The following is a 12,973-nucleotide window of genomic DNA, read 5'->3' as shown; positions in this document are numbered from 1 at the left end:
TGTAGTCAAAGGCAAGGAGGAAAAGGTGTATAAGCTTCATAAGGCTCTCTATGGTCTAAAACAAGCTCCAAGAGCCTGGTATGGAGAGATTGACAACTATTTCTCACGGTGTGGTTTCGAGAAGAGCTTGAGTGAACCAATTCTGTATATAAAGGCAAGAGGAGAAGATGTCTTGATCGTTTCTATCTATGTGGACGATATAGTCTACACTGGCAGTTGCAAATGAATGCTAGAAGAGTTCAAGGAAGATATGAAAATGAAGTATGAGATGACAGACTTGGGACTTCTTCATCACTTCCTTGGGATATAAGTGATTCAAACTAACTCTAGCATCTTCATTCATCAGAAGAAGTATGCAAATTCTTTACTGAGTAAGTTTGGATTAAATGAAGCAAAGATTGTCACAACTTCCTCTTGTAGCTACTGAGAAGTTGTCTAAAGATGATGGAAGTGGATTTGCGAGTGAGGAAATGTATAGGAGTATTGTGGGAAGCCTTCTATATCTCACTGCTACAAGGCCAGATATAATGTATGCAGCAAGTCTATTGGCAAGATTTATGCACTGTCCTACTAATAGACACTATGAAACTGCAAAGAGGGTACTCAGATACATCAAGGGGACCTTGGATTATGGCCTGGAGTATGTGAAAGGAAGAAAAACTTGTTTAATTGGCTTCTGTGATATTGATTGGGGTGGTTCATTGAAGGACAGTAAGAGCAAATCAGGATATGCATCCTCATTTGGCAGTGGTGTGTTCTCTTGGGCTTCAGTCAAGCAAAACTGTGTTGCACTCTCAACTGCAGAGGCTGAATATATAACTGCATCAAAAGCTACAACTCAAGCAATATGGCTGAGGTTTGTTTTAGAAGATTTTGGAGAATTACAAACTGAAGCTACTCCCTTTCACTGTGATAACACTTCTGCCATTGCAATTACTAAGAATTATGTATTTCATCAGAAGACTAAGCACATTGACAGGAGGTATCATTTTATCAAAGATGCATTGCAGGAAGGCACATGATAAAGGAACTGCAGTCCTTATTGAAATTTGAGGAAGGAAGTTGCAAACCAGATTTGACTAACACATCCAAGTATTATCTCTCTCCCACTTCCGAGTGCACATTATCTTCATTTGTAGTGAGTTGATGCAGTCTCGTTTGGCTTAGATATAGATGAATTATACATTCAACAGCCTGACTTCAGACTAAAGAACTGACCTAATCAAAGATGTTTATGGTGCTAGACATAATCGTATTGTTTCTGTTGACCCTTTTTTACAGCTATGGAAAGATAAAAATACTAGTCACGAAACCAAATCCCAACTTCTCTCGATTATCGTTTTCTGACCTTGTCACGCGTTGCGAGATGCAACAGTTCCCAGTGGTTGTCGATCACATATCTGCTTTATTCTTATAGATGCGTAGCATAGGATGCATTACTTCTTCCTGCATCAAGGATTATGTTCTGTTGTGTTTTTTCCCTATACTGAATGACTACCAAAAATTTGATTTGGATGTGTAGCATGATCCTTAACCATGCTTTTCACAGAGCACGATTTTGCAGGGCAATTACAGAACTACAGATTACAGGCCTCATTCAGATGCCCAACAAAAAACCGTCGTGACTCTGTGCAGAGAGTGGCCTTTGGTTTGTGACAAGTTGTACAAGTTCAGTTGACTCTAAATTTCCCCTCTTTACTTGCATCGCATTGGAAGTACCGTGTTTTAAACTAGTTATAAATAAATAAGATTCATAGTGAGCTTAACATTTGAAGAAAAAAAAAACTTAAATAATTTCAGATTTAAGAAGTTGAGTCATAACCACATTTGTTGAAGTTCACATATTCTGTTTCAAAGGATAGTAGAAAGCTTAAAGTCGTGCATTTTGCCTTGAAGTTGCTTGATCACACAAATATAATCAAGGGTGAAATGGGATTAAAATGTATTTTTGAATATTGTTGGTGGTTTCATTACCAGAAATCATGATGATTCTCCTCTTGTTGTTGCGGGTACAAAACAACTAATAACTTCAACACTCATGGCTCAAGCTTTAGCTCTCAAAATGGGCATCATTCAAGATAAGGATACTAAAATTCTATCCATCCATCGTAAATTATGTGATTATAAATTATTAAATACTATTTGTGTTTAATTTTAAATAAAATAATTTAAAATAATTTCTAGCCGCATTGTTTGTGTTTAATTTTTAATAAAATAATTTATGATCGCACGATGTACAATAAGCGAATAGGATGTAAGAATCTTTAGGATCCTCCAAAGACGATCCGGATGGAATCCAAATCCTACAATTCATACTCAACGTGCTATAGAGGGTGATTTGAAAATTCTTATTTATTGTCTTCTTACCTTGGCAAATTAGAATTAATGCATATACATTTTAAATTGAGCTAGTGATTTCACTTGTTTGACTCTTCTTGCTTGAGTTGACATAGGGGCTTTGCCTTTTAATCTTTACTTCCTTACAAAACATATTCTGAAATGCATAGGCTTGTCAAGTTTTTTTCTTTGTCCAGAAAAATACATAAGCTTTCAAGTTCGAATAGCCTAGTTAAATGGTTGAAGATAAATAAAAAAACTAAAAGCTAATTTTAAATACTCAATTAAAATTAGCTTTTAGTTTTTTATTTATCTTCATCCACTTATCTAGACTACTCAAACTTGAAACAGAAAAATAAAATTTTGTAGACCACATTTAAATTTTTTTCTCTAATTCCAAAATAATAAAAAAAGGAAAGCGGAAAGGGACTGGATTGCCAATATTCTAGATGAAAGAGTGACGTGGCATAAGAACGATGCATTAATAAAAATTTGTAATTTATTATTTAACCTGTATTTTGTTTTGTTTCTACAAAGGGGAAGCAAAAAAGGAAAAACAAAAGGGGCAGAGTGACTGAGTCAGAGAGAGTCAGTTGCTTAAATTTTCAGAAACCCTAACCTAATGGCTACTACTGTAAATGGACGAACCCAATGAGCGAACGAGGTATGCCTTTCTTTTCTTTTGCTTCGAATGATAGATACTAGTCTTCTCTCTCGTCTGTGTGTAAATTCTAAATTGGAATCGATATTTTTTGTTTATGTTGGTGGATTTCATTTCTGTTTTCAATTGGAGTTATAGATTTGCGTCCCAGCTTCCATGTATAGTTTTTGGAAATTATTTTTGCTCGACGTCTTAAACAAATGAGGTTTAGTTATATTATCAGACCCAGACTGCAAAATTCCTTCTGCATTCTTATTCAAAGGAAAAGAGTTTTATTCTCTTCCAAGCTGAAATTTGGGCGGGCAATTTGTAATTGCACTTTTACTTGATTTGGTATATTGTAATCGTATGAATGTAACGTATAATTTTCAGTTTTCATTGTATAACTGACAATCCACGAAGACCTCTATGTATTTCTTGCAAAATTCAAATTAACTACTATGATATGACGTCGCTACTTTCTGCCAATAGCTGTTGCATTTTTCTAAGGCATTCCTCCCAATCCCACATTCCTACCTGCCATGTTACCTTCTATATTCGTGTGTTTCCAATTTTCAAACAGATTAATCATATTGTGGAGGAAAAAAAAAAAAAAAGGAAAATTCTTGAGGCCATCTTTTGCCCTAGAAACCATTGAAGGCTTAAACCGTAGGTTTTAATGCCCATATTCCTAGATAACTTAGGGCTCGTTTGAATGTGCTTTTAAAATGACATAAAGTACTTTTAGAGAAAAAGTTTTTGGGTTCAAAAGCACTTAAAGTGCTTTCAGCAAGAAGCACCAGTTATGTGCTTCTTCTAGAAAGCACTTTAAGTGATTTTCCAAGATTTACTTGCATCTTTATTAAAGATTGGTTTTAAAAAAAAAAATTCACCAAAAGCGCTTTCAGTCATTTTAAAAGCATATACAAACGAGCTCTTAAATCCTTAACTCTAAGCTTTAAACTGCATTTTGACTTTCATTGAAGTGGCAATCCTTGTGCATTTGGACAATCGCGTCCTCCAGTCTCCAAGTAAAGAATCAGAATGTTACCATATATAGGGCGGTTAGGAGATGTACCTGGGGTGGAACTCACGAGCAGTGAAATTAACCACTTATTTGTTGATTTCTATATCCCGTCGTTTTAGTAATTCTAAGTCGTTCATGTGAAAATCTGTGGGCTTACTGTCAGTTCTCTGTTTCATTTGTCTTGGTTAGTATTCATGCATCAGTGATTGCAATTTTCATGTCAGGATTGATTAACTTCTCTTTCCTGATTCAATTTACCTAAGATGATGTCTTTCATATAGATAGCATGGAAATTTGGTATTTTCTTGACATAGGTCATTCTTGGATGATTCAGAATTTTATCCTCCAACACCACCAGCTTTTAAAATGAAACCAAAAACAACTGCTGTGCCTAGAGCTCAGAGATCCAAACCTTTTCAGGGGGATGGACCTAATTGGGTTCTTATTGCTGGTGGTGCCTTGTTAAGTACATTGTCAATTCGTCTTGGTTACAAGCTGAAGCAAGCACTTGACACAAAGCCCCAGGAGAATGCTAGTAATGGTTCGAAGATTTTTAATGTGTATAGCTTTTTCCTTACAGTGGCTCCTTCAACCTTTTAACACTGTTGTCAATTTCAGGAAGTGGAAACTCCTCTGACCCAAGAAAGTCTGGAGGTTGCCGTGTGCACTCAAACGTTTATTCCTTTACACAACAAAATGATGGTGGTTGCTTTAATTGCATGTCAGGTGTGGAGTAGTAAATTCTTGGCTTGGAATTTCTGAGGTTTAAACAAGTAGTTTCTGTTCAGGATTCAAAATTAGTTTTGGCCAGTGGTTGATTACACCTTCATTTGCATGGTTCTCCTTTGGGTGTGAAAGCTTGTCTGATATATTGTCAGATACAACCATATTGAAAAAGAAGAGAATGAGAAACTCGGTGTTCAGTTTTTAATGCTACACCTTAATCTAACTGGGCTTTGTTGAGAATAACAACAATTGGACTCTTTCCGAAGAGTGAGGCTGAAGAACTGTATGGAATTGCGTTATGTTTGGATTGATGCTAGTTGAGTTTCATTAGAATTGCATTATGTTTGTTGCAATTTATTTGCAGCTCACCCTTATTGCTTGATGAGCAATAGCGTGATATATTATTTGACAGCCCATTATAATAATTCGGTTGTTTCATATATGTAATGGGTTTGAAATAGGAACTGAGGGCATGATGGAGATGAAGTGCCTGCCCAATGACCAGATGCTGACTGAATCTGATGGTGCCCTGCCTTTAGTCATGGTTCCAGCCCCTGAATTTAACAAGGAGAATGGCTTTGTCTGGGCATCTTCTCCGGATCACCTTGAGTTGCCTCCAAAGCCATTCCTCCACTATTCAAACTGCTCAGATTCTCCGTGTGTTTCAGAATCTGGGTCTGACATCTTCAGTAAGCGGGAAGTCATACAAAAACTGAGGCAACAACTGAAGAGAAGAGATGACATGATCTTAGAGATGCAGGATCAGATTCAAGAGCTGCAGAATTCGCTGAATGCGCAGCTGGCACATTCTACCAATCTACAGTCACAACTTGATTCAGCAAACAGGGACTTTTTTGATTCGGAGAGAGAAATCCAAAGGCTTAGGAAGGCAATCGCTGACCACTGCGTGGGACATGTGAGCCCCATTGACAGATCACCCCAGGTCACTATTTGGCAACCTGAAGAAAGAAATGGTCATGTGAATGGATTTCCTGATGGGGAAAGCAACTTTGATGCAACCGAAAGAGGAAGAGGGGATGGAGAGAGGATTGAGATGCTGAAGAGGGAAGTAGGAGAATTGAAGGAGGTGATAGAAGGAAAGGAATACTTGCTACAAAGCTACAAGGAGCAAAAAGCAGAGTTCTCACTGAAAATCAAAGAGTTGCAGCAGAGACTGGATTCTCAACTCCTCAATATTTTGTAGGAAACTTTTTGTTTTTGTGTATTCTTTTGCTTGTTCTGCTACTCATAAGCTTCATTTTCCTCCCTCTCCTTACCATACTTAGTTTAGATTAATTTTCTTATGATGTACTTTGTGCGTGTATGCGACCTGGATGAATGAGATCTTGGTGTTTGGAGTAGCAAAAGCTTGCATAGTGGTGGGAGGGTCATTTTATCAGCATGAACCGGAAGTTGCATTTTTGGAGAAATGCCTCCTGCTGTCCAGAAATGCATTTCCCATAAATGTTTTGGTCCTTCGCTACCTCCAATTGGTTACTTTTATTTTTGATTCAGTTGCGGTATCCAGACCTTGTGAAGGCATTTCGATTTTGGGAATCGAAATCCTTGTGGACGTGACAACCCCCTTCCCTCCTTCCTTCTACAAACCTTGGTACTGCAAACGAATGGAGAGGAATCAAAGTTAAAACTTCAGACCCTTTGAGGCAAAATAATTATAATCCACTGCTTCTTCATACATGAGAAACTACTCTCATTCTACGCAATTCCAGATTTCAAAAATACAAGGAAATGAAGAAATGATCAAAATAAAAAGCTCAATTCTCTCAAAGGAGAACCTTTTAACTTAATGTTCTCTTCTGTGACAGCGTGGCAAAGGCAATCCGCTAATATAATTAAATATAAAAGCTATCCATCTTCCATTGTAACTGCAGTATGTGGCTTCATTGGTAGTTTCCCCATGAGTGATTCAAATTTTAAAAGCATTGCTCCAATTCCCATGCTGCATGAAATTCACAACAATTCCAAGACGGCCGATGCTAATTCATTTGCCATGGAATGGGCTTTCCTGTTTATAAACAGCTTCTCTGCCCGTGATCAAGTATGATTTGCCAAGAGCTTTATTGGTTAACGAGTGTTCAAATCAAACTCCCCAACTTCACGCCAGCCGTCCTGCATGCCCGTGGATCCATTCTCAGTCTCTTCATCATTTAAAAAATCCTCACATGGTTCCTTCTCATCTCTTTGCACATTATTTCCCCATCCATTTATCATCTCTTCTGGGTTAACCCCATGTTCCTGCTCTCTCATGTCATGCCCAATCGAAACGTCATTGCCCTCAGACCCAAGTGCACTTGCCCTTATTGGGGCCCGAGCTAACATTTCAGCATGTGCTTGCGACTCAACCCGAGCTTGCTCTGCCTGAGCTCGTAATTTAGCTTCCCGGCCAGCTTTCTCTCTTGAATCAAACTCTGCTTTCAATTCCAGACATGTCCTTTTTTCTTCTTGGCAAAGTGCCTGCTCAATCATAAGTCTCTCTTCAGACCGAAATTCCCCCAAAGCTCGCTTACGGGAAATTATGTTAAAGGCTAGTGCTTGTTTCTCAAATGTTGCTGTAAACTCTGCAACTTTAGAAGATATGTTGTGATCCCACTGCTGAGAGCGAGATGGAATCAGGCCTGTGGTGTCAGAGTCAAGGATTCTATCATCCTCCTCTGCCTCATAATCTGCCACTACATGATAAGGCAGCAACCTGCCAATTTAAGGGGAGAATAGATATAAGAATGCCTCGGGAGTGCCACAAATTCTCAAAAGTTAAAGCATAAGCAATTTAAATAAACACCTGGAGACAAAGCTTACTACTTTCAACCATCAATTGGGAATATTTCAAGTGGGAATTAGGCACCACCATCTTAAAGGTAACATAGTCTACAAATTTGTAATTATCCTTATTCATAAACATCAGACTATGCTAACTGGTAATAAGTGTCAAAAACATATAGGCCAGGTTCGGGTGACACATCAAAAACATTTCAAACAATTAGATCGGAGCACATTAAATGGTTTAGATCACCACAACTCCCCAGAGAAAAGGAGAAAAGACGGGGAAATATAACTAGAGGGACAAAACAGCTTATATACCAACTGCATTCACATCCACAACCAACCTCTTTGACTCAAGATGACATTTCATCAACTACATGTAGCAGAATGCAAACTACCAGATAAAGAGAAATAACAAGGCTAAGAGTAAATGGACTTATAGCCAGGGCAACAAGTAATGATGACTCACTTTGCTTAATCCATCTATCCCATAAGGCGCACTAGCCGTAAAGGGTAATATTAACATGAAACACAAGATTCCAGGTATTTATATTTAATCTCCTAATACTATTCTCCTACCACAAGATTATACACCCCTCTCTCTCTCTCTCTCTCTCTCTCTCTCTCTCTCTTCTCCTCTCTCTCTCTTCTCTGGAATGAGTCCAGGATATGACTGTGTTATGAATTATAGGTGCTATTCTGGGACATCGGTTTAGACTTTAGACACAATGCTAAATAATCCAAAAACCCATACAGAAATGTCCACAGGACTGGATAAACTAGTATTAACTTTTGAAGTATCCATTAGCTTAGGCATGTTGAAGAACCTTCTGCATGATTTCCATGGAAGTCAGGTTGGTTCCTCATCCATTAATGATAACATTCTTTTGAAGGGCGAGATTATGGGTGCAACTACTAATGGAGTAGGCTGCGAGCTCGTAGAAGGGGAAACAAGGGAAAGTGAAAACTCTTTTTTTTAAGGAAAGAAACTATATTTTAGGACAATACAGTTACACGAAGGGATAAGAAGTCCACATAAAAAATAAAAACAGACAGTGAAAACAAAAATGAAACCGCCCTAAAATGTAAACAGTTAAGAAAGCTGGGGGAGCTAACTGATAGCAGCTTTCCAATCAAGCCAAATAACTGAAAAGGATAAAGTTTTCAAGATCTGTTGAAACCGAAGCCCATATGAAGACCAGAAACAAACTTTCTCCCATAAGTCCTCTCAGATGCTATCATAAGGTGCACAAGATATTATATCTAAACGAATCTGTTAAGCAAAATAGTAACTCTCATGTGTCAATAAAAGGTGGAGCACATGAACTCAATCAAAAAAAATCACAAACTGTAAAACTAGGTCCTATTAAATGCAAACCAGCATGGAATATGTAAGCAAAGACAGTAGAGCTTTGCTTCAGGGACATGACACTGAAACCCCACAAGTACAAAGGGCACAAACAATTTCAAGGAATTGACGTGGAGATTAAAATGATAACAATGTGAGAATGTGTAGCTAGCAGATATCCTGGAATAGGTGATGAGGTAATGTATGAGAGCAAGGATTCTTCCTTTACCCAATAAATTAGCAGTTGCCTCAACAATGTTTGTAGTTGGTCAATCAAGATGTTTGAATTAAGTCATAATTTTCAAAAAAAAATTTCCATTTTCAAATTAGAGATAAAGATGTGAGGACCTAAATTCGCAAAACAAAGAATAGAAAATGCAAGCGAAAAAGTAAACGAAACCAAGGATTTCAATGAGATGGAAACCCTAATCAGTAAAAAAATTAACCTCTCGCAGGCGTCTTCGAGGGAAGAGAAGGGACGCTTGAAATCGGGATGGCAGACCCGCCAGGCGTCCTGGTACGCCATCTGTAGCTCCGCCTGGTTCCCGGGTCGGATCACCCTCTGCTGTTGCTGCTGCTGCTGCTGTTGTTGGGGCTGTTGGGGCTGCTGCTGCTGTTGCCGTGGGTTGGCAACAGGATTTTGTTGGAGATTAGGAGCGGAATTAGGGTTAGGGTGGAGATTGATGGGTCGGAGTGGGCGCAAATGGGCATCGATGTTGGAAGGGAAACGGGAAATGGCAGCGGCCTGTTGGGCTTGTTGCTGTTGCCTTTGCAGTTGTTGCAGGAGCAATAACTGTTGCTGTTGATGCTGTTGGTTTTGTTGCTGTTGCTGTTGTTGCTGCTGTAGCAATAGTTGCTGCTGCTGCAATGCCTTCTCATCTTCCATGCCTGCCTTATATCTCTTCACCTGCGACTGCGAGGTTTGGCTGAAATATGTCAGTCTACCTTCAGCAGCTCAAGAAAAATGTTAAGAGTCCCCCGTTTTGACGACGCACTCGGCCTCTCTGCCTCAACTCTGCCCTTTCTTCAAAACCCCTATGCAGGCTAGGCAAATTTACACAAATGGCACTGGACTTTTGTACATTTACCCACTATACAATTTATTAATTTGCATATATTTACAAAACACCACCCACGTCCAATTTTCATCTAAATTTTGAGAAATGCGAGAAACCTTCTTAATTACTTTGTTATTTTTATTCACATTCTTCTCATGTCATATATTACTTAAAATTTAAAAATATTAAAATGCAAAAATAGGTGAAAAGGTTGCTGACACTCGCTCTAAATTTTTTATGTTTAATCACAATACTTGGATAGTTTTGTTAATTTTTAAGGTTAATTTTGTTAATTCAGTCACCTAACTACACTATTTCCCCACCCACATGACACGCCCCGATTCCTGTGTTTGAAGGACAACGGGATAGTCACGTGTTGGCCGACACTCAAGGGTGACGCAAGCTATTTAATGAATGCATATGCCAAGAACATGTGAAACATGCATATAATTTTCGCACGTAACCACGCAATATAATATCCAAATACAAACCTTAACAAAATAATAGTAATAAGGTACGGGTCATTGGACCAAAGGAGAATATTCAACTGCCAACAATTTAAAAGTGATAATGCATGAACATATTTAGAGCGTACTACTATTTAAGATTACAAAGAAAGCGGTCCTACACCGAGAGGACTTGAAGATACTAATACGGGAATGCCTCAACGTCGGGATCAATCACATGCCTCATTTCTAAGTCCTGAATGGAGCGCAAAACAAAATATAAATGGACCAAGTTTATATATAGTAATACTAAAACAATTACTCGTCAACGTACTAACCCCCAGTTTTATAAACCCATATAGCATAATAAATAGTAGGTTTTCCGAAAACCCTAGCATGCCATAAAACCTTCATAAAACATATATCGTATATAGTGTGCTTAGTAGTGGTATCACAATTGCCCGAATGCCCTACATCGCCCGCCCAAAGGCATATATAAATCTTCCGCTCGAGGCCCTACATCGTCCACCCAAAGGCATATATAAATCTTCCGCCCAAAAGCCCTACATCGCCCGCCTGAAGGCATATACAAATCAATATCCACTAAGTAAGAATAGAAAATCATAAACATAATCTTTCCAAAATATATCTCATCGAAGCTCGATAGCTCAACATCATATCATAAATCATATTCATAAATATCTCAATAACGTAAATTCGATGAAGCATGATATTTCATAAAGCATAAATCTGATAACTCATGAAACATTTCATAAAACGTAGTCATAAAATCATGATTTTCATGTATGCATTTCTAGTAATAAAATCATGCATTTTGGAAGGGGTTCACTCACAGATACTCCGTCGCTAAAGAGCCGTTTGAACTAGGGAGGACGGAAACTCCACCAACAAACGCACCAAAGCACATAAAGGGACCAATTAATAAAATTCTACTAAAATGATTGAATTTGGGAAAATGGAGTGCGGATTTGGAATTAGGACGCCGAAATTAATCTAGGAGGGGTCCCGGCCAAAACACGAAAAAGGTCAACCAAAAGTCAATGTTGACTGTCAACGAAAGTCAACGGTCAGGTCAATGGGTCGGGTCAACCCAGTCGCCTAAAAACCCACCGGAAACTGGGTTTTTGGCAGGAAACCTGTGCAATTTTCAAAGCTTCATAACTTCTTCGTTTTCTTAACCAAATCCAACCCATAATATATCAAAACCAAGCTAGGAAACTGTAGAACAAGATTATACCTATTTGGAAGCCCAGTGGTTGCCAAAGATGGCCGAAAAATGGCCTAAAAGATGACTGATCTGCGGGAAAACTAGGGAACTCGTTGGAAATTGGGTAAACTTTAAACGTTCATAACTTCATCAATACTCAACGAAATCCAGTGATTCAAAAACAAAAATCATACTCCTCAATGAGACGAAGAGAATGATACCTTTCTTGATGGTTAACTTGTTGTGGTTTGGCCAAAAAAATGGCTCGAAAGTGGCTGTCTTTGTCAGAAAACTAGGGAAGATTTCCTCGTGAGTTTCCTACGTCCAAACATTACCAAAACTTCTCAAAACTACTTACAAACATACACCAAGACATGATCTACAACTTTTGGACAAGTTTCGAGGCTTACCTTTGCCGGAAGAGGTGGAAACTCACCGGAGAGTTTCGGTGAATAGTGAATGTTAAAATAAAGATAAGGGTTTGGGGGCTTTTATGGGTTCGTGAGTTCACCTAGAGGGGAGGGGATGGTGGTGGAGGGTTGTTGTCATTGTTGTTTGTTGTTGTTTGTTGTGGAAAGGATGAGGCAGAGGGAGAGCCAAAAGGTGAGGGAGAGAGTGTAGGGAAAGTGAAAGTGTTTAGAGAGAGAGAGATAAAACAGAAATGGGAAATGGGGTGCATGGGACAAGGGGAAAAGCAAGGGCACACCTTTCCATTGTGGGTCCAATGGCTCACAATTTAAGGTCACAAGAGACGAAATGTGAAAATACCAAAATACACTTGACGCTACGAAAATAAGGACAGGGTATTACAATCTACCCCCTTAAGAGAATTTCGTCCCCGAAATTCACTACCTCAAGTAAACAGATACGGATATTGATTTCTCAACAGTTCTTCAGTTTCTCACGTCACTTCCTTAACTGCATGGTTTCTCCACAACCCATTTACCAACAGAATAACTTTGTTTCTTAGAGCTTTATCATGTCGGTCGATGATTTCCACTGGCTCCTCTACATAGCTCATGTCCTGTCTTACTTCACATATACAGCCTACTTGTCCTCTTGCGTAGCGAACTCAAAGAATAAGCCATCGATATTACAGTTTGCGAAGTATGTGATAGAGCAGGATGTTGCGGAGTATGTGAAACAGGATGAATAATTTTCCAGAAAGTGAAAGTGGATAGACAGAAACCAAAATAGCTAATGCAGAATCTCTCCATACCAGCTTGGAAATAGGAAGATATCACCATGGATTTTGCGTATGGATTATCGAGCACGCGGTCAAGATTTGATAGTGTATGGGTGTTTGTGGATATGCTCACTAAAACTGCTCATTTCTTACCAGTTCGAAAGAATTACACACTGGAGAAGCTAGCACAGCTATT

The 12,973-nt window shown here is 38.7% G+C and overlaps 2 protein-coding genes and 1 pseudogene across 7 annotated transcripts; 2 read left to right on the top strand and 1 right to left on the bottom strand.

Moving 5' to 3' along the window:
- The first annotated feature begins 386 nt into the window (after positions 1-386).
- LOC137734593 (secreted RxLR effector protein 161 pseudogene) lies at positions 387-1,022 on the top strand (annotated as a pseudogene).
- Positions 1,023-2,867: 1,845 nt separating this feature from the next.
- On the top strand, positions 2,868-6,097 carry LOC137734848 (uncharacterized). Of its 6 annotated transcripts, none has more exons than XM_068474149.2 (4): positions 2,868-3,001; positions 4,339-4,539; positions 4,623-4,730; positions 5,192-6,097. In XM_068474149.2, exons 1-4 carry the CDS (start codon positions 2,989-2,991, stop codon positions 5,932-5,934), a joined length of 1,065 nt encoding a protein of 354 aa, XP_068330250.2. In that variant the 5' UTR covers positions 2,868-2,988; the 3' UTR covers positions 5,935-6,097. The 6 variants fall into 6 exon arrangements, with proteins under 6 accessions (XP_068330250.2, XP_068330249.2, XP_088553298.1 ...); XM_068474148.2 differs by having other exon boundaries at positions 4,339-4,545; XM_088697172.1 differs by having other exon boundaries at positions 4,290-4,545.
- A 275-nt stretch (positions 6,098-6,372) lies between these two features.
- On the bottom strand, positions 6,373-9,924 carry LOC137734849 (uncharacterized). The gene is made up of 2 exons (XM_068474153.2): positions 9,306-9,924; positions 6,373-7,440 (listed from the first exon to the last, which is right to left on the bottom strand). The coding sequence occupies exons 1-2, from the start codon at positions 9,743-9,745 to the stop codon at positions 6,816-6,818; spliced, it is 1,065 nt and encodes a 354-aa protein (XP_068330254.2). The 5' UTR covers positions 9,746-9,924; the 3' UTR covers positions 6,373-6,815.
- Between the last annotated feature and the right edge of the window lie 3,049 nt (positions 9,925-12,973).

The sequence above is a fragment of the Pyrus communis genome, chromosome 7 (assembly GCF_041283825.1).
Source record: "Pyrus communis isolate YQ-2024b chromosome 7, ASM4128382v1, whole genome shotgun sequence".
Lineage (NCBI taxonomy): Eukaryota > Viridiplantae > Streptophyta > Magnoliopsida > Rosales > Rosaceae > Pyrus > Pyrus communis.
This window is presented reverse-complemented; position numbering and strand designations above follow the sequence as displayed.

What these genes read in the sequence shown, in the direction of transcription:
- LOC137734848 (XM_068474148.2), top strand. An exon ending in CCAGGAGAATGCTAGTAATG is followed by an intron (nt 4,546 to 4,622) that starts GTTCGAAGATTT and finishes TGTCAATTTCAG; the next exon opens with GAAGTGGAAACTCCTCTGAC. An exon ending in TTGCTTTAATTGCATGTCAG is followed by an intron (nt 4,731 to 5,191) that starts GTGTGGAGTAGT and finishes GGTTTGAAATAG; the next exon opens with GAACTGAGGGCATGATGGAG.
- LOC137734849 (XM_068474153.2), bottom strand. Translation starts at nt 9,745, where the DNA reads ATGGAAGATGAGAAGGCATTGCAGCAGCAGCAACTATTGCTACAGCAG. An exon ending in CTCGAAGACGCCTGCGAGAG is followed by an intron (nt 7,441 to 9,305) that starts GTTAATTTTTTT and finishes TTAAATTGGCAG; the next exon opens with GTTGCTGCCTTATCATGTAG.